Source organism: Aythya ferina (genome assembly GCF_964211825.1).
Source record: "Aythya ferina genome assembly, chromosome: 3".
In the NCBI taxonomy this organism is placed as follows: Eukaryota; Metazoa; Chordata; class Aves; order Anseriformes; family Anatidae; genus Aythya; species Aythya ferina.
The window spans coordinates 59339654-59357585 of record NC_140298.1 but is presented as its reverse complement, the minus strand read 5'-3'; the positions used below and the strand labels follow the sequence as shown (position 1 = coordinate 59357585).

Sequence of the window (17932 nt, the reverse complement as noted above, 5' to 3'; positions counted from 1 at the left end):
GAAGAAATTCATTACCCTTATAAAAGGGCTCGTTGTTCTTTAATTCCCTTGGTATGATGGGCTTGAATAGCCTGCTTATGTAATTAATAAAAGCTATGTTGTGCAAAAGTAACTTTTTTTTTTAAAGAAGTAGGGTTACTTTACTTTCAAAATGCTTTGCCAAAGCTTGTAGTAGGTATTAATTTAACAGAAATAACTAACTTAATATAGACCACTTGAGATTAACTAAAATTAGCCATAATTAATTTGGTCGTAGCTGTTTGGAATAGTATTTGACAAAGTTCTGAAGGAAAAACCTGAGATGGGATTACTGCCTTTTGTGAATCTTTTCTTTGCCCAAAAAAACTTTCTCCCTTGAAACTATCATATCTTTACTGTTAGGTTCATTTTATTTAATGTTATTAAAATTCAAATGTACTTTATGTGAAGTCCTAACTTGCTCAAGTAAGAATGTATTTGTATAGTATACAATTGACAGTCTCCTGAACAGTCACGGTTCTGATCCTATTAAATCTCTTCTAGCTCATACGTCTGTGATGTGACCCTGAAATCTTCAGATGGAAAGGAATTCCCATGTCATAAGTGTGTACTTTGTGCAAGACTTGGTATGTGTCTCTCTGTATATTAAATTTATATATTTTTTATTATTTCAAACTGAACTTTTATTGCATCTTCAACTGAAATGCCTTTCTTTACAGATTATTTTCACAGCATGTTAAGCAGCTCGTGGATTGAGGTAAGCTTGCCAATAAATGTGTGTGGTAGTATGTTTTGTAACAGCAAATAAGTGACAGCTTTTCAGTTTTTTCTAGACTAATGTGTCTTCAGTAATGGGGGAAGGGAAGGGCTGGATTCTTGGCTTCTGTTTGCAAGAAAAAAATGTTTGGTTAATTGACATTTGTACTGTTGATTTTGTGTTATGAGAATAATAAATGTAAGAATACATATCAAAGGAGATCAAATTATTACTTTGTTTGCAGTTTATTTTGAGCTAGTTCATAGGTTGATGCTGGCCTGTTCTTATAAGATACTGATGCCTTTGGTTGTATTATCATATCTTTTTTGTGAAAGATTTTACAATATAAGTAGTATGCATTTTTGAATAGCTTTTCACAAGTAGTGAGTGAAAGGTACAGTAAAACTGAAAGTCACTGTGTAGAATCTCTATTTGACTTCTACTGTTAATATAATAGAGCATATCAAGGGCTATTCCACTAAAGTCACCAGATGCTGATTCAAAAGGTGTTGGTATTCTATATGTCTTAGTTTCTATTTGCTAGTTGTCTGTCAGTGTCTTTTTGATCCTGAACATCAGGATTTTACTAGATGCTTCTGTTTAAGCATCTGTATACTATTGATAATTTTTAGTGGATGAGTGGAAAGATGTAGATGGATGAGCGTCTTCTAGAGACTGAAAGCTGAAGCAATGTTCAAGACTTTTTTCTCAACTTTCCGTAGCTTTTTGCCAATGCTTGAATCTAAAAACATGGTGAAATACTGGCAGCTTTTTGCTGAGTAACAGAACTTTACAAATCATTTAAGTTACTGTGCTGCCTCAGTCATCCATGAGAAAACTTATCTGAAACACTGGGAGATAAGTGATTATAAAAAGTGTTGAGCGTCTGTGTTAGTGATGGCTGTATCAGCTGTATGTAGATTGTCAGTTGTCTATTATTTCATAAGCAAATCTAAATCATACTATATTCATAAGTAAATCTTTTGTGAATCAAGTGCTCTAGTTGTTGTATAAAAATCTTAATGTCTGTATGAGTTTTTTAAACCTAAGGTGGGAAATATGTCAGTACCAGTAGTGCATTCTTAAGCAGAAGAAATCTTTTAGTATCAAACTTTGTTTCAGCACTGACTGAAATAAAGAAGTTGTTAAGCAGTGACGTTGAATAAACTTGAACGGTGACAGTTACATGATTTAATGGCTAATGTTTGCTCATATAAAAGCTTTGCCTATGTGGTTAGAATGGTTCTTCAAATGAACAGTTTGATGAGGACCTTATTTTCTGTGGGATTAACAGTAAAAGCTAAATTAACCTTACAATTCTTTTCTTAAGTGGCAACTTGTGATTTCACTAGATCTCCTACCTTGAAAGGAAGGGAGTTCAGTTCTTTACTTTTAAACAGTTGTGGGTAAAATAATTAGTTATAAGAGGATTGTTAGAGAAGACCCTTGAACTGACAGAAAGCACTGAGCAATTTCCTGGTTATGCAGAAGTCTGGGCCGACTTAATTGTTCTGCTTCAATTAGTTCTTAAAGAACTTGAAGAGATTTTGTCCAAGTGCTTAAATAATTGTTTAACATGGAAAATGTGAACCTTTGCTAAATACAATTAGTCTTACTTCTTTATTTTATTCTAAGTAGTCAACTTATTTTACCCTTTTTTTCCCTCTCCTTTTGCATTTTAGGCTTCCTGTTGTTCTGCTCTGGAAATGCCAATCCATTCTGACATACTGCAGATAATTATAGATTACCTGTATACAGATGAAGCTCTTGCAATAAAAGGTGCCAGTAACATATTTTCAACTCAACTGCAGTTCCTGTATGTTTTATATTTTTAAAATAGAAGTTCTATTCTTGCATTAAAGTTTTATGTAGAAAATCCAAATTGGTATGTCTTTATTTTGAGACTGTTTACCCCGAACTTTGTTGTACCTTTTTTTCCCAGTTTGTCAGACACTCCAGTTTCCCTTTTTCCTTCTTCTTTAGCTTTAAAAAATAAATAAATCACTTTATGCTTTCCTATTTAATTCCTTGTGTTGTTAAAATCTCCAACAGAATTGGCAGAGCCAGTACATTTGTCTCCAGCTAAAATCTTGCTGAAGCTCTGTGTATTAGTTGTTCATGACTTGCCCCCATTGTCTGTGATGCTTTGTTTTCCAGATTCTCAACATGTGGAATTCATATGTAATGTTCTTGTGGTAGCAGACCAGCTACTTATATCCAGACTAAAAGAAATGTGTGAAGTAGCCATTGCAGAAAAACGTGAGTTCTTCCACTTCTGTTATAATGGTTCAGAGATGGAAATACACTTTTTTTTTTTTTTTTTTTTTTTTTTTAGATATTAAAGTTCTTGCCTTTTTGTCTTTATCTCAGCATGGAATTCCTTGCTTATATTTCTTTGCTGTGGTTACCTTCTGCCGTTAATTGCACAGTGCTAACTGTTGTTTCTTTAGTTTGGGTGAGGTTCAGGATTAGCATAATCAGTATTTCTTTAAGCTTCCTTTTCTTCATTTCACCATCTTCAATTATTTTTTAAAAAAAGGAAAAAAAATCATAACAAAAAACAGACTTTCATCAGAGCTTTATTTCTGCCAATGTCTGTTCTCTTTTCATTAAATTCAAATTTCTTGTCTTTAAAACATTACAAAATTTATTTTGTTTCTATTTCTGTCCTTGCATTGAGTTCTCCTAGGTATTCTGTTTAGTTGATGCAATAGTGTTCCTACATGGCTATGAAGTTCTGTCTCTTCTAGAAAACATTAGATGTTGCTCAGCTTCATATGCAAAGTCAGCATACAATTTTTGCTTGTCATTTCTTGATGACTTCCCTTTCCCCCCAGCTTTTTTTTCCTCTCTCCCACCTAAAGGGAGATATGGAGATTAATGAAGAGTTCTATGCTCTGTATATGAAACTTGCAGTTTTTAACTTTTTTTCCCCTTTATAGTGATCCACTGAATTTCAATATACTGAAATTAATTCATAGGTAGGACCTCTATATTTCTGTGAAGTAGCCTTTGCATTCAAGCTACTATGAAGTTATGTGGAGCTTGCTGTAGTTTATGACTATTTGAGCATTAGTGTTTTTTCTAGGAAGGAAAAACATTTCTTTTCTTGATGTTTAACTTGTTTTTGCTGTGCAACAAGTCTGAAAAAATGCTACATGAGATAGCAACATTTTCCAGTTCGCTGTGATTCTATTTAGGGTTGTGGTGTAGTGGGGAATATTGGTGGTAGGGGGATGGTTGGACCAGATATCTTGGAGGTCTTTTCCAATCTTATCCAGCCTTCATGATTCTATGAGTTTAGTTTGTTGTGTTTTCTCTTTGCAGTTACTTTAAAGAATGCTGCTGAGCTGCTGGAGTTCTCAGCCATGTATAATGCTGAACAGTTAAAACTGTCCTGCCTGCAGTTCATAGGACTCAATATGGCAGCTTTGCTTGAAGCAAGGTAAGGAGAGACGCATACATGTTTGTGTACTAGCTGTGTAATTCAGATATTGCAAAAAGGCAGCTTTTGCAAGAACTAGAAGGAACAGTTACATGTTGATGTGCAACTGAATGCTGCTCCTGTAAAGGAAGGCTCATTTTTGCCAAACGGAGACAAACTAATTACATATCTGTATGTACTCTACAAGTACAAAAAACTCTTACAATCTTGCATGAAAAGCCTGAATTAGAGGGAGAAACTTCTATTTACATCTTCATACATATGAAGTCATACCCAGTCATTAATAGGTAGCAAGAATTCTGATCTGGTTGACCTGAGACAAAATTTAGCCATTATAGCCTTGGGCAAGGAGAGCTGTTCATGCAGGCAAGATAGAATTTTGCTACAGAACTTGTTATAGTATTACTTTCTGGCATAAATGTCAGAGGATATTGTGGCTGAGTTTTACAGAAGAATTTGCTTAGACTTGGATGTTAGATATGTGTCTTTCTGCCACGTATCTATGCAGAAACAGGTAAGGCAATAATCAGTTCATAGTAATCTAACTACGTAGGTCTGTGTTGGCTGTGGCTTTAAGGAAATGCAGACTGTCTGGAAAGGTTAGGGTTTTAATCCTGCCTTATAACAAGAGCATTAACTAGTTTATACTTCTATTTGTGTGACTACTATGGATGTGTAATAATGCATCTAAGTGAGATTTATTTAGGACATGCATTTGAGCTTTTCATTAATGTAATTTTTATTTTTATCTTTTTCAAGCTAAACTTACCTTAAAAGCTTGAAAAAGCAGTATTTGTTTTTTTGCTTATTTTTAAGGACTCTGGATGTCTTAAGTGATGAAGTTGTAAAGGATCTTTCTATTTATTACAGGAAAATGGTAAGTTGAACAACTTGAGTGTAAGGTGCTCAGGTTTAAAGTGAGAACAGGTAATGGGTAATACATACCTGCAGGGTCTATAGGTGACAGGTTGCAAGTGGAACATATGACTCAAAAAATGAAGGTTAGCTGCTGCTATTACCACTCTCATGGAGCTCATATTGCCTTATTTATTAGCCATCACTACAACAGTATAGTCCTATAAATCCATTAAAATATACCTTAAATGTATTAAATAAATGTATTAAATGTTCTTTAACAGTTGTTGTGTGGGGAAAAATTAAGGAAGATTTGTGGAAAAGGACATCCCTTAGAAGAAAGGAAATCAGTGAAAAGTACAGTGTTCTCGTTAGATCTTAAGGGTAATGAGAAAAATAATGTGAAAGTTGAACTTCTATACGTAAGGGTCTAAGCAAATTCTGATTTGTTCTTAAAAACCTGAAGCATCTTCTGTCAGGAGTTATAGGCAGCTCAAACATATATATACATTCTGAGTCTATCACTTAAATGAAAGAATTCTTCTGTTCTACTTAGAGAAGTAACTCAAGTTTATAAGCTGGTTAAATAATCAGTTACTTAATCTATAAAAATGTTCTAAATAACTGTCATTTTTGGTCCTTCCACAAGAGACCAATTATTTACTAGCAAGCAATTTAAGAGCAACAATTTTAACAGCTTTTACAACTACAGATTCCAGCTATGGTCAGGAGGGTAATTACTCCATATCCAGATGGACCTGATTTGAGTTCGTTTGAGCCTGAAGATGGAGAGAACTTTGTTTTTTTAAAGGAAGAAATGAATACAGAACAAAATTCTCAGTAAGTATCTGTTTTACATCAACATTTGTAACTAAGTGAGGTACATATGGTATTTATACCCCTTTGTATGGTGCCTGACTGACTCCCTGGATAGGGAAATTTTCTTTTAAAAAGAAAAATATTTTAAGGTTACAGTATTGATGCAGGAATGAATAGGTTTATATATATATTTATTCCCCCAAAGTAGAGAAGAAGTTGGGGGTACTGTAGCTGTGATTTGCTCAATTGTGAATTTCTAGTAGTATTGTTAAAATAGAGTCCTTTCATTTGATTCTGTTGTCCCTAATATTGTAGGGTATGTTGGAACGACTGACATTTGGGTTACATGACCACATACCTACTCTTGTAGTTGTAGTGCTAACTTTGTGTCAGCATCTGTGCTGGGCATAAAGAGTTACTTTGCTTTCTGCCAGTTGTTGTGATATGTAGCAAGCTTAATCTGACCTAGGTGGCAGTGCCAGCCTATGCAGCTGCTGTATCTTCCACTGTCTCAGCAGAAGTGTTTGTGCAGTGGAACAGATCAGAGGCTAGATCTACATAAGAGAGAGTTTTTCTTTTTCTCCTATTATTTTCCCCCATGAATCATTTAGTAAATATTTATGCCAACACATGAACAAGGGTAATGCCAGAGGAGGAAGAAGCAGCTAGTGACAGCTGATGGGAGCAACTATTACTGCTTAAAGTATAACCACGGCTGTTGCCTGAAAAGCTTGACATTGATACTTCTGAAACTAGACTTCCTTGATGGTTTAATCCATCTTGTATTTTTCTGTTTTTAACAGGGAAGCCCTTTTCAAAAGAGCAAAAACTAAGGCAAAAAAGAAGCCACGGAAACGCTCTGACAGTTCTGGGGGATATAATCTATCAGATATTATTCAGAGCCCAGCCTCTACAGGTCAGTAGGAAAGAGTTTCCTTTCAGGTATTAAAAACAGAGCATAAAGTTTAATATCCAATGCAATTTTTATACTTCAACCATTAAAACTTACAAAGATCATTTGTCTTCTAGTAAACACCACAGCTGAATTTGAATGGTGAATTCCTAAGACTAAGTTACTTAAAGGGATGGTTGTCATCTTAAGCTTGTGTGTGAAGTTTTCTGTAAAAGCATGGGTTTTGTAAAAAGAGCGCTAATGGACACTTTAATGTAACAAATTATTTATTTTTTACCCATGCTATGTAGTTAATAATTTTTGCTTTGCTTTTTTTAAGCATTGTTTAGTCCTGCTTTCATGATATAATAGTTTTACTTCCTGTTCTTATTTCTTAGGCTCCATAAAGCTGGATAAAACTAACTCTGTAGAATCGCTTCCAGAACTCCTAACCTCTGACTCTGAAGGTAGTTATGCAGGAGTGGGTAGCCCCAGAGACTTGCAGTCCCCTGACTTCACAAAAGGATTTCATCCAGAGAGGACTGAGGTTGGATCTATTTGTTCCTAGCAATTTATTTTTATGTTTATCTAATCCATCAAAAGCAGGGCTTGCATCTTTGGAGTGTTTCTGAGAAACTGTCATCCTTAATACGGAGAGACTTGCTTAACTGGCAAAGAAAAATAATTATAAGTTAATTCTGCCTACATTAAGTGTTACAGCTTTAGAAATGAACATCTCAGAGTAAATATTCCATTAACAAGATGGACTTAGCTTGATTCAGGGTGAAGTGCGAAGTAAAAAAAAAAAAAAAAAAAAAAAAAAGGGAGGGGGGGGGAGGGGTACAAATAATAGCCTGAGCAAGGATTCACTTTTTTTTTTTTCTGAGGGGAAAAAAAGTGAGAATATTTGGAGAATATTCATGCAACATTTTTTTTGGTCTTTTTTTAGATAAAAGACAAAGCATGTAGTCAGTCCATGAAAGCCTCTCAACCTAACAAGGAGATGAAGTCATACAGGGGATCGTCAGCAGTGGTACAGTCTGTTCCACAGTTCATTCCCAGTACCAAAAACAACTCTGCAACCTCTCCCAATTGGGTAGCAACCAGTTTCAGGTGGAGTAATAGTTGCAACCTGTAACCTATATAGTTGTAACCTAAGTTACAGTCAGTAGTCTTCATTTGCTGGTGAATGCTATTGTCTGCAAAGTTAATTGATCTCAAAATGATCATAAGTTACTTGACACATGTATTAAAAATGTTGGTAGCTTTATTGAACTGGTATTTATTCTTCGAGAATTTTTCTTTGAGAAAAGCTAACTTTGAGTCTTACCAGTCTAGACTTGTGCAATCCTATTTTAAAGAGGCCAGCTTCATTAACCTCTTGTAAAATACTTGGCAGTTTTCTGTCAGATGATGCTTGGAGCCATTGGAAGCATTATTGTACTTTGGCATTTTTAAGCCATTCCTTTAAACTTAAACGGTCTGTGAAAATCAACACCTCAGCTTTAACTGGTACAGTAATAAAATAATTGAATATGAATTTTTTAATCTGTAGTAGTATCTACATATGAAAGAGCAGCAGTACTCTAATGGGCTGAAGCTCCATCCTGCTTTATGTCTGGGCTCTGACAGTTGCCAATAAAGGCTGATGAGGGAAGAAGTCAAGGATTTAGGGAATTATATAGCGATAACTTCTCAGAGTTTTCCCAGCCTCTGTTGGCTTGTGTCTGATGGGCTTTGTGAATGCAGGTGATAAAGCTGTAGGAATTAAAAATCCCAGCTCTGAAGTACATGATTCAGCGTGCAGGGTCCATTAGGTCTTGGCTTTTGTCTTGTCACGTAGTCTGTGCAGAGAGGGTGACCATCCCCCAACTGAATCTTTAGTGTTCAGACTAGTTGGAAGAAGTACCCCCTTCATTTTCTGCCTTACACTTCTTCTGGGATATATATTTTTTTTTTCTTAGAGTTACATGGAAAGGGAACAAATAAAGCCAAAGGACTTTGTTTTAATATCCCTGTACCTTTATGGGTTTCCCTTGTACTCCTTGGCTTTTTCTTGTACTGCTAGTACGTGGTATCCAAAAAAAGGCAGGCAGCACTGTTCTGTTGAGCGTTTTAAGGATTAATAGCGTAGCATATTTGGTTGAAGTACTAATAAGGAGCAGTGATGACAGGGTTTGGTGTGACTTCCTACTGATTAATTCACTACTTAGTCCATGGCAGTTGGTTTTATGTAGAGAGAGAAAGCGCTGCTTATGTCTGATTTCAGGGTCTGTCTTTAAATGTAGTTAATTTATAAAATCTTCAGATACATAGGTTTTAATTTATAGTTTTACATAAACATTGGAAATGTCTGGATTCAATTCATGTTCGTTTCTATGGAAGTTTAAAAATAGGTAATTTACAAGAAAAAAAAATTCCTAAAGTTTGACAGTGTAGCTAGTATTTGTACAGAGCTTTAACTGGCAAAGAAGGTTCTGTGCCATGTGAAATATTTTTAAACAAGTTCTTCAAAGAAAGATATTTCAGCCTACATGAAGAAGCTATGAACAATGCTCCTCTAATACTTAACACGAACAGTTGGCTACTAAATAAGTATCCTGGATTTAGGTTCCTAATTTTTGAAAGTAATCACAGTTCACATCTTTTTGTTTCATAGCGTAATGAGTTTGAGAGTATTTTTACAGTACGTTCTTAAATATGTATATATTTATAACAGTTTTGTCAGGAACATTGTGTTTGAGGTTTGCCATAATTGAGGAAACAGACACAAATTATACATCCGGTTACCAATCTTATGTATGATTTAGAAGATTTCAGTGAAGGTTGGAACTGTGGAATGTAAGTAAAAATGAGTGCCTTGTAAGGTAACTTTTCATTTTTCATTTAGTCCTGCCAGCCCTCCTGCTATGGATCTAAGAACTATCATGGAAATTGAAGAAAATATGCAGAAATGTGGAACCATGCCAAAGACAAATTCAAGGTTGGTAAAAAACCAAAATCTATAAAAGAAAAGTGTGATGGAATAGGCCATTATGAATTTACTTAGTGGTTCTGGCAATCCAGAGATGAAAACGAGGAGGAGAAAAGATGTCCTCTTTCTTTTTTGAACAACTTTGTTTACTCACATTACAGTTCATTATAGTGTTTTTTTTTTGTTTGTGTTTTTATCATTCAAAATGTATCCCCTTATTTTCACTGTAGTCTTGCTTGGTCAACTACTGTGAAAACATGTCCTAGCTTTTGAAATGAAAAGCAAGAAAGCAAGGAAGTGCTGGGAAGCTGCTGTCTTAAATAATTGGTTTGCTCTGCTGAACTTTACTATTTTCAACCAAAAAGCATTAACTGTTGTACATAGGACTTAAGAAATTACTTGTGGACTATATTGTAACTGATTATGAAGTTTTATCTTGTCTCACATTCTTTCTGTTACATTCTATCCCCCATCACCTCATCATATCAATATGTTGATACTGACAATTCTTAGTCAAGGGTGGTTCTTGCTCTGAGAAGCACCTCAAAGACATAGTGAGAGAATTAACCCACGCGTTTATTACATGGTAATGTATGGAAGAGAACTGGAAATGACTTGCATGGCCTTTGAAGTGTGACATTCTTGTAAAGGAGAGCTAGGAAAAGAGTCCTAGAGCCCTTTTATCAAGTTCTTTCTCTCACGGGAGAGAAATTTATTATTCAGTCAATAATATATGCTTATGGTAAATTGGAAGAAACTATTTGTTGTGGTCTTGTTTTGTTGTTCTTTGAGCCAAGTAAAGGATTGCTGTGTAGGTTGATTTAGAAGCTGTGAACCAAACATCTGAGAATGAAGAATCCAAATAATTTAGAAAACAAATTACTACACATAGGAAAAAATGGCTATATTCTGTTGTGTTCATTTAAAAAAAAAAATAAAAAAAGAATGTTTTTGGTTTAAGGGAGCTAAATTTGTCAGTCTAAAAAGTCACAAAAATTGTCTTAGTCTGGTGGAGGATCTCTCAGAATTTTTCCTACCCTATATTTTCTTTTATAGGAATTAGAATGAGTTGTTGTTTTATGGTGCTTTTCTTTCTGTCGCTCTTGATACTGATCCTCCTTTTGCTCCCCAGCCAACCAACCCCTCTGCCCATTGTCACCCCACTGGATAAAGTATTTTGGTCTAGGAAAGAAATTTCTCAGTTTAGTATGCAATTTTAAAGGCAAATCATCTGAAAGGACACTGATCTTATGTCTTTCTTTGCAATATCAATTCATAGCAGAATGGCTTCTCATGGAATCAAGCTTTCTCAGAAGCAAAGGAAAATGATTGCCTTGGCAGCAAAAGATAATGGTTCAGTAACTACCAGCACGGAGCCTACTCCACTAATAACTGCACCACCCACACCTACAAAAGTTGCAAGACTGGGGAACGCATGGTATGTTACAAGTCAAATATCACTTCTGGGTTTTGGAGGGTTTTTACATTAGTGTTTTAAAAGCAGTTTCTTAAATAAAAATGACCTAGATTCCGTTCATTAAAAAGATTAATGTTATTTGTATCTACATTTGGTAGTAATCTAGAAACTTGAAGGGGGAAGGGAAATGCAGTGGTTGCTATAGTGAGTCAGAGGGTTGCATCCCATCTGGCTCTTGCCTGCGTGTGATGTGGTATTTGCAGATGTTATCAAAGTGACGTATAGAAAAAGAAGGTAGAACACAAGCTCTGAAACTTAGTCAGGAAGAGGTTATTAGTAACCATTAGCAATGCTGTTTTTCTTTGTCAGGAAAGAAAAAAGTAAGTTTGTTCTTCCTGGGGGAAAAGGCTAAAATGATTTTGGAATAGAGTAAGGGAGTGATGGATGCTGCTATTAAGGATCCCTTAAAGTGGGAGGAGGTATAATGTGTGTAATCAGTATTAAAAGTAATTTTAAACACAATTTAAATGTTCAAGTAAATATCAGTATATCAAACAAGAATGGTTTATAGTCTGCTCAACAAACTGAGTTTACAGCAGTGAGCGATTACAGCTAGCCTGATTCACAATTTCTTTTTCACAATTAGAATTGGTGTTGTATGATGCATAGAGGCATAACTGAACAAGTAGCCATAAGCTTTGTGAATTTGGTGTGTTGAATTACTACAGAATAAATGCTTATGTGCATGCTTTCATGTGGAGGCAAGTGTTGAACGGTTCTCCTGCTTTCCCCATTCAAGGAGGTTTTTCATTAAAATTTGCTTCTGTACTTATACAGAATACCTAGGAGAATTTAAGGTCGTTTACTTTCTCTATAGTTTACCTTTTTGTGCCTCAGTGGGAACAAAGCTTGCTGCATACCCACTGCAGTAACCTTTTTTGTTTTTAAATGAATTGTTCTCTAGACGGTTTAGCTGTTTTAAAAACTTATGTTGTAGTTTCATATTGAATAGATATCAAAGTAAAATTGCAGTATGTCTTTCTAAGGACAGACATGCTTTCCACAGGTAGAGCCACCTGCCTCTTGTATCTTCGGACTCTTTTCTTTGATCCTCTGTATATACTGCTTTCTCCTTTCAGAAATAAGAGTAGTGTGCATCTGCTGGAATCTTTGCCTGTTTGCTATGTAAGTTGAAAACAGACATGTAGCCTGTTAGCTATTTAATGAGTGTAAAGAGAAGAAAAAAAATCACATGAAGAGCTGGCTGAGGAGAAGATACTGCCAGAAAGCAGCGTAGTTGCTTACTGAGAGTTATCCTGTGTCAAGAGATTCACAGTAACATCTAGAACTTCGTGCTTCCTCTGTTCCATTTCATGTATTTATCTCATCTTTCTTGCACAGATGTTAATATGATAACCACCTTGATTTTGGAGTGCCCTTAGATTTATTAGAGATTCCACATAGATTTATTGGTATGCTGTTACCGTAGTTTTAGACCACAGTAAAAATAAAAATATTCTTGAACATAAATAGCAGTAGAGTAGAGCTGGGGTTACAAAATATTTATCAGTAACTCACGGGAAAAATTTGAGAGCATGTTGTAATCATCTCAAAACCATGCGCTTTAAATCAGATAACAAGTGGTTCTAAAAATAATAGCCTACTTCAGTTACGGCACCAGAACAAGCTTTGCTTCTCTAGTGACAGCATGTAGTACATTCAGCCTTATGGTGAAAGGGCATTAGTATTTTATAGGGCCTTTCAAGGTTCATGTCAGTCTGATCTGAAATGGAGTACTGCATAGTAGATCAAGGTATTGTGGCATGAAGTGTGACGCATCCTTTAAATAGTAATTCTGACAAAAAGTCTCCTCTGTAGGCATCTGTTTATCATGCGTTGATTATAACTAAAACATAAATTGTGGCGTATATTTCCAGTGTCCAATGTACAGAGGTATGTTACTACAATAATTTTTATGTACTCTTTTTAATCTGACTGCTGGTGTTACAATTATTCATAAACAGTGTGTGTAACCCAACATCTACAGTGATGATGTATGCAGTCTTAGAACCACAAATCACTCGGGCTCACTTACACGTCAGTTTACGTGTTCTTAGAAACCCACCACATTTGTACCCATCAGTGACTCAGTGTGGCAGCACCAGGGAAATGATGCTCTTGTGCACCAGCCGATGGGTGACTTGGGGGATGACCGTGCTGCCATCTGTATGGGCATCTGTCTGTCTCTTCTTCCCTTCATACACAGCTTTTTAGATACAAAACCTGAAGTAGGCTTTAGAGGACATACATGTAGAGCAACTTATAGAGTTACCTGAATTTCTTCGGAAGTTTGTGTTCCTGAAGTCCTATCTCTTCATTGTAAGATAAATAACTAGAAGTATTTGAGTCAATGAACTGAGCATGAAATGGGTGGCTTCTAATTAAATTATTTACTTCGGAATACAGGCAATGAATATCAGAGAAGCACTGATAAAAGGTGTATCAAAATATACAATGTAACTTCATTTGTTTGACATCTGAGTAAGCTATTATCACTATTCATTTGCTCTCCTGTAGATAATTCTTTACTTACTGGGTGGTGTTCAGTTTTAAGCTACCAACTGCCCATGAACTGTTCCTTACATTTAAAAAGCAAGTATGGACTGATTTTTGAGTATATCGAATAACTCTCTCCAGAAAACATACTGCATTCTTAAGGTTCTGATTTAGCAGGTTTTGAAAGTAGCGGGGCTCTACTGTGTTACACACAGAATCCGAAGAGGAAAGGCCAGCGTCTGCTTCAGAAGGATGGAATCCAGTCTAACGCTCACCACACACGATTCTGTATGTTCCTCAGCAGTGTTCCACTGGCTTCTGAGCTGGAAAATGCTGCTAGCTCAAGCAAAGAACCAGTGGGAGGTATATGAATATTTAAATGTATGCCTAGCTGCAAAAAGAGCATTTGTTGAAGAAACTTCAAGCAGCTTCAGGCAAGCCAGCAATTATTTGATTGCCCCTGCTAGTTGTTCAAAGTGTTTTTTGTATGTGAAATAGAAGGGTGTTACTGATCTGTGCTAACACCATATTTGCAAAGTTCTATTCTGTAGATTCACAATGGACTGTTAGAGTGTGTCTGGCAATGGAGTGAGATTTCCATGCATGCAGTATAGTCAAAGCCATAGAACTCATGTTCCAATGAAATGAGATACTCGTCTTGGATGCACAGCGAGAACACTTGCCAGAAGGGTGTGGGACCTTCCGGCTCTTTTTTCGTTGACTAAAAGGCACAGTATATCTTCTACCATGCCCTACCTTTTCTACCAAAAGTAACCTACGGTTTCATAGTTTTGGGGGGGAGTGAAGCTATGCTACCTTCCCCAAAGAATGGTGGAAATTTAGGGGGAGATGAGGTGTAAGAATAAAAAAAAAGACAACTAAATTACTTTGATCATGATTGTGGGTGGTTATTTTTTGTTTGCTTGGTTTTTAAATTCAGGAGAGCCAATGGCTTTTCAAGAACAGAAGCATAGAGAAATTCAAACTTTCTCTTCAGAATTGATTTATATGATACTTGTCTATTTTAATGTCTAGGTGTTCAGCTTGTCAGAATTTCAGCTTACTCTGAAACATCAGCTGTCTTGGAATTTCATGCTTTGATGTTTTGCAGTTAAAACTTAGAGAAGCTTTTTTTAAAGGATGATGTTTAAATTATTTTTGAATGTTATACTGTCATTTCTGTCTAATTTGTATAAGGAAGAGCAAGCTTAAACTTAGAAACTTTCCCAACAGTATCACCTCCAAGAGTTTAAGCCAAACCATTTTAAGCCATCTGTATTGTTTTGGATAGGATCACTGGAGAATGACACAGTTGGGTTGTGGGTTTTTTTGGTGGTGGTGATGTGTTTGTTTGTTCTTGTTTTTTTTTGGTGCAGTATTGCAAATGGATCTGATTGCAGTACAGAATTTTCATGAAGATAGGTAGGCTATTTAGATGGTATCAGAGGAGGCTTCTGTGACGGCATATCCTAAGAAAACCATTTGCCTACTCAGTATAGTAAGTTTTGGGAACTTCTGGTCAAACACTTGCCCAGACTATTGGATGCCAGCTGTTAGCACAAACAGAGGATGTGGGGAATGGCTCTGAGTCCTATTTGGTGGTTCCCATTCTGCTTTATGTGTCTACGTATAAAGTGTATGGCATATGTGCTGCTGATGCAATAGGGGAAAAAAAAAAGCAAATAACGCTGGGTAGTCTAATGTGGTTTAGATATCATATATTGCATTCAGATGCTTTTGTTGTAACGTTTTAATTGCCTAATGTTTGTTTTCTTAATTTATATACCACATTGATGTAGTTCAAACATCTTTGACATCAAGTGCTTCCCTTCTTACAGTAGTTGCACAATTAATTAGCATCGTATAGGTAGCTTGTTCTACTTCAATGGTATTTATAACTAATCGTATAATTAATCTGTTATTTCTTTGAGTAGATGATGAGCAGATGGGTTCTAAAATGTATTTCATGTTTTTGATGTCAATGTGAATATTTGTTTGAAATGAATGGGACTTCTCTGGTTACTAAGGTTAAATGTAAGCACATATATATAGAGTTAAGTCTAAAGCCTTAATGGGGAGGGGTGAAACTGAGGGTAAGTACCTTAATTTCTGTAAATAAATCTTTGGATCAGAAAGCGTTAAGAGTAGCTATAACTTTAAATGCTGTGTTTTCATAAAGCTTTATTTTTTAATGATGATATGCAGGCTCTAGTTCAGTAGCAGTGTATGTTACGCTTATGCAAGTAAAAGAAAATGAAGCGCATGAATTTTGTGAATTTCTTCTTAGGTTAAGGGATTTTTACAAGTAACTCGTTCAGTATCTTGGTTCTGCTTGACAACTGTGTCTGTTAATTCTGCAAAAGTCCAAAATGCTTAAGTACCTTAGAGTAATGAACTTATCTGATGTTTACCTGTTTGATCCAAAGTGACGTTTTAGTGGATGGGGTCTAGCAGGCATAAGGGTTAGATGCAGAAGCTAAGATCTATTACTTTATATGTGTATGTATTTATTTATGTATTTATTTAAAAGGTCATCTTCATCATGTTCTGCTTTGCCGAAGTCATTCCGTGATCTTGTAATGGAAGAAGAAAAATGTGTGAGTGTGAATAATTCACCTGGTACTGGTATCAAAAAGGCTGGATATAAAGGAACTGAGGATTCACCGGTCCAAAACACCATAAAGTAAGTCTTTTCCTAATTGAGAACTCTTTTTACAAGAACCACAATAACCTGTTTAAATTTTTGCTGGAATGTGAAAAGATGAAATTGCCATTTTTTAAAATCCTGTAAGCATTCTTCTAAGGATTCTAATGGCTTTAAATGTCAATAGGATTTCATGAAGGAAATATTATGAATTGGAAACTTAAAATAGACTAAAGGAATTTAATGCTGCTGCTAATATTTTGTTTGAAGTGTTTGTCTGTACATATACACACTTTGGACTACAAACAAAATACGCATCTGTATGTAAATAAGTACTGGTGGGAGAGAGATGGGATTTTTTTGGAGAGTGTGTGTGATGGAGCAGTGTCCTTCAAAAACAGGAATAAAGCTGAAGTTACTGTGGTAAGTGGAGATGCAGGAAATAATTGAAACACAAATCTGAAGAAATAACAGGTGTCAAAAGTTTAATTGCTAGCAAAATAGCAAAGGTTTTCATCCCATGGGAGATGGTGTGGCTGGTGATAATGGAACTTGCACAGGATGCCATTGCTAGTTTTGTCACATGTGGTCTGTGATCTCCATAAAGTCACTTCATTTCCTTTTGCTTTGCTTTGTCTAGTCTGTGGAGTCTGGCCTGTCTGCAGGCTCGCAAACTGGATTCTTAGAGCTGAATCCAGGCATGATACGTTAGTTGTCTGAACATGATACGTTAAGCTAGTGGGAGCCTAGATGACCGACTATCATCAGTCGGAAAAGAGGGCACTTCCAGAGCTATTTCAGGTTGTTTCGAATCGTCTCTGAAGATGCTTATTTCTCTCTATTAGGTATAAAAAGCCTAGGTGACTAGTTCATCCATCTGAAAGTTAGGAATTGCATTTCTACTTTGAGGTAATTTTATTCGTTGATTGTACAGTTCTTGTCACAGCAGGCTCTGACTTCTGCCAGTGGCATTCAAGAACTATTTCACTGAAGATTAATTATCCGCATCCTTTCCTCTTCCTTTTTAAGAAAAGGAAATCGAATGTGTGTAGAGCATAAGTAATTCTCATCTCTCTCTTGATGTCAGACTTACTGATACTACACAGCTACTGTTTCTGCTTTTTCTTTTTTTTTTCTTCTTCCCTGGGTAAGCTGTGTAGTAATTAAACTAAAACTTATTAAGTCTTAAATCTAAGAAATTTTGGGGGGTTGTATAAATGTGCTTCCATGCACTGTCTCCTTCCAGTTTCTGCAATCCAGAAATTTTCTGTAGATGAACAATGTCATGAATGTGGAGATGTGAACTGGATGGGGTCCAGAGGCAGATCAGTGTTGTTTCCAGGGACAGCTCAGCCTTGGGAGTTACGCTGCGCAGCTGTGTGTATGTAGCTCATAATGCAAGCTAAAAACATAGGCCTGACATGACTTAACTTTGTTGTGGCAGCCTGGGTTGTCTTCACTGTGTTACTCCAGGGAGCAGTGAAGAGTCTTAGTGGAAACATGTCTTTGGCTTCGCATAGGAATGGCCTACTTTTGGCTTGGCTAATATTGAGCTAATAACTAGTGCATGAGTGATACGGTACAGCAAAACCCA

The 17932-nt window shown here is 36.0% G+C and overlaps 1 protein-coding gene across 3 annotated transcripts in view; it reads left to right on the top strand.

Annotated features, from left to right (window-relative positions):
• The window catches only part of IBTK (inhibitor of Bruton tyrosine kinase), a 53071-nt gene that overhangs the window by 27017 nt on the left and 8122 nt on the right, over positions 1-17932 (top strand). For 2 of the 3 annotated variants that reach the window (XM_084515622.1, XM_084515621.1), the window contains exons 14-26: positions 523-605; positions 699-736; positions 2419-2515; positions 2894-2995; positions 4064-4181; positions 4998-5058; positions 5749-5876; positions 6659-6771; positions 7146-7294; positions 7697-7860; positions 9638-9730; positions 11001-11159; positions 16225-16377. In XM_084515622.1, the coding sequence (XP_084371748.1) occupies positions 523-605; positions 699-736; positions 2419-2515; positions 2894-2995; positions 4064-4181; positions 4998-5058; positions 5749-5876; positions 6659-6771; positions 7146-7294; positions 7697-7860; positions 9638-9730; positions 11001-11159; positions 16225-16377 (1458 nt within the window). The remainder of the gene's footprint in view (positions 1-522; positions 606-698; positions 737-2418; positions 2516-2893; positions 2996-4063; positions 4182-4997; positions 5059-5748; positions 5877-6658; positions 6772-7145; positions 7295-7696; positions 7861-9637; positions 9731-11000; positions 11160-16224; positions 16378-17932) is intronic. The other variant, XM_084515623.1, reaches the window with a different exon arrangement.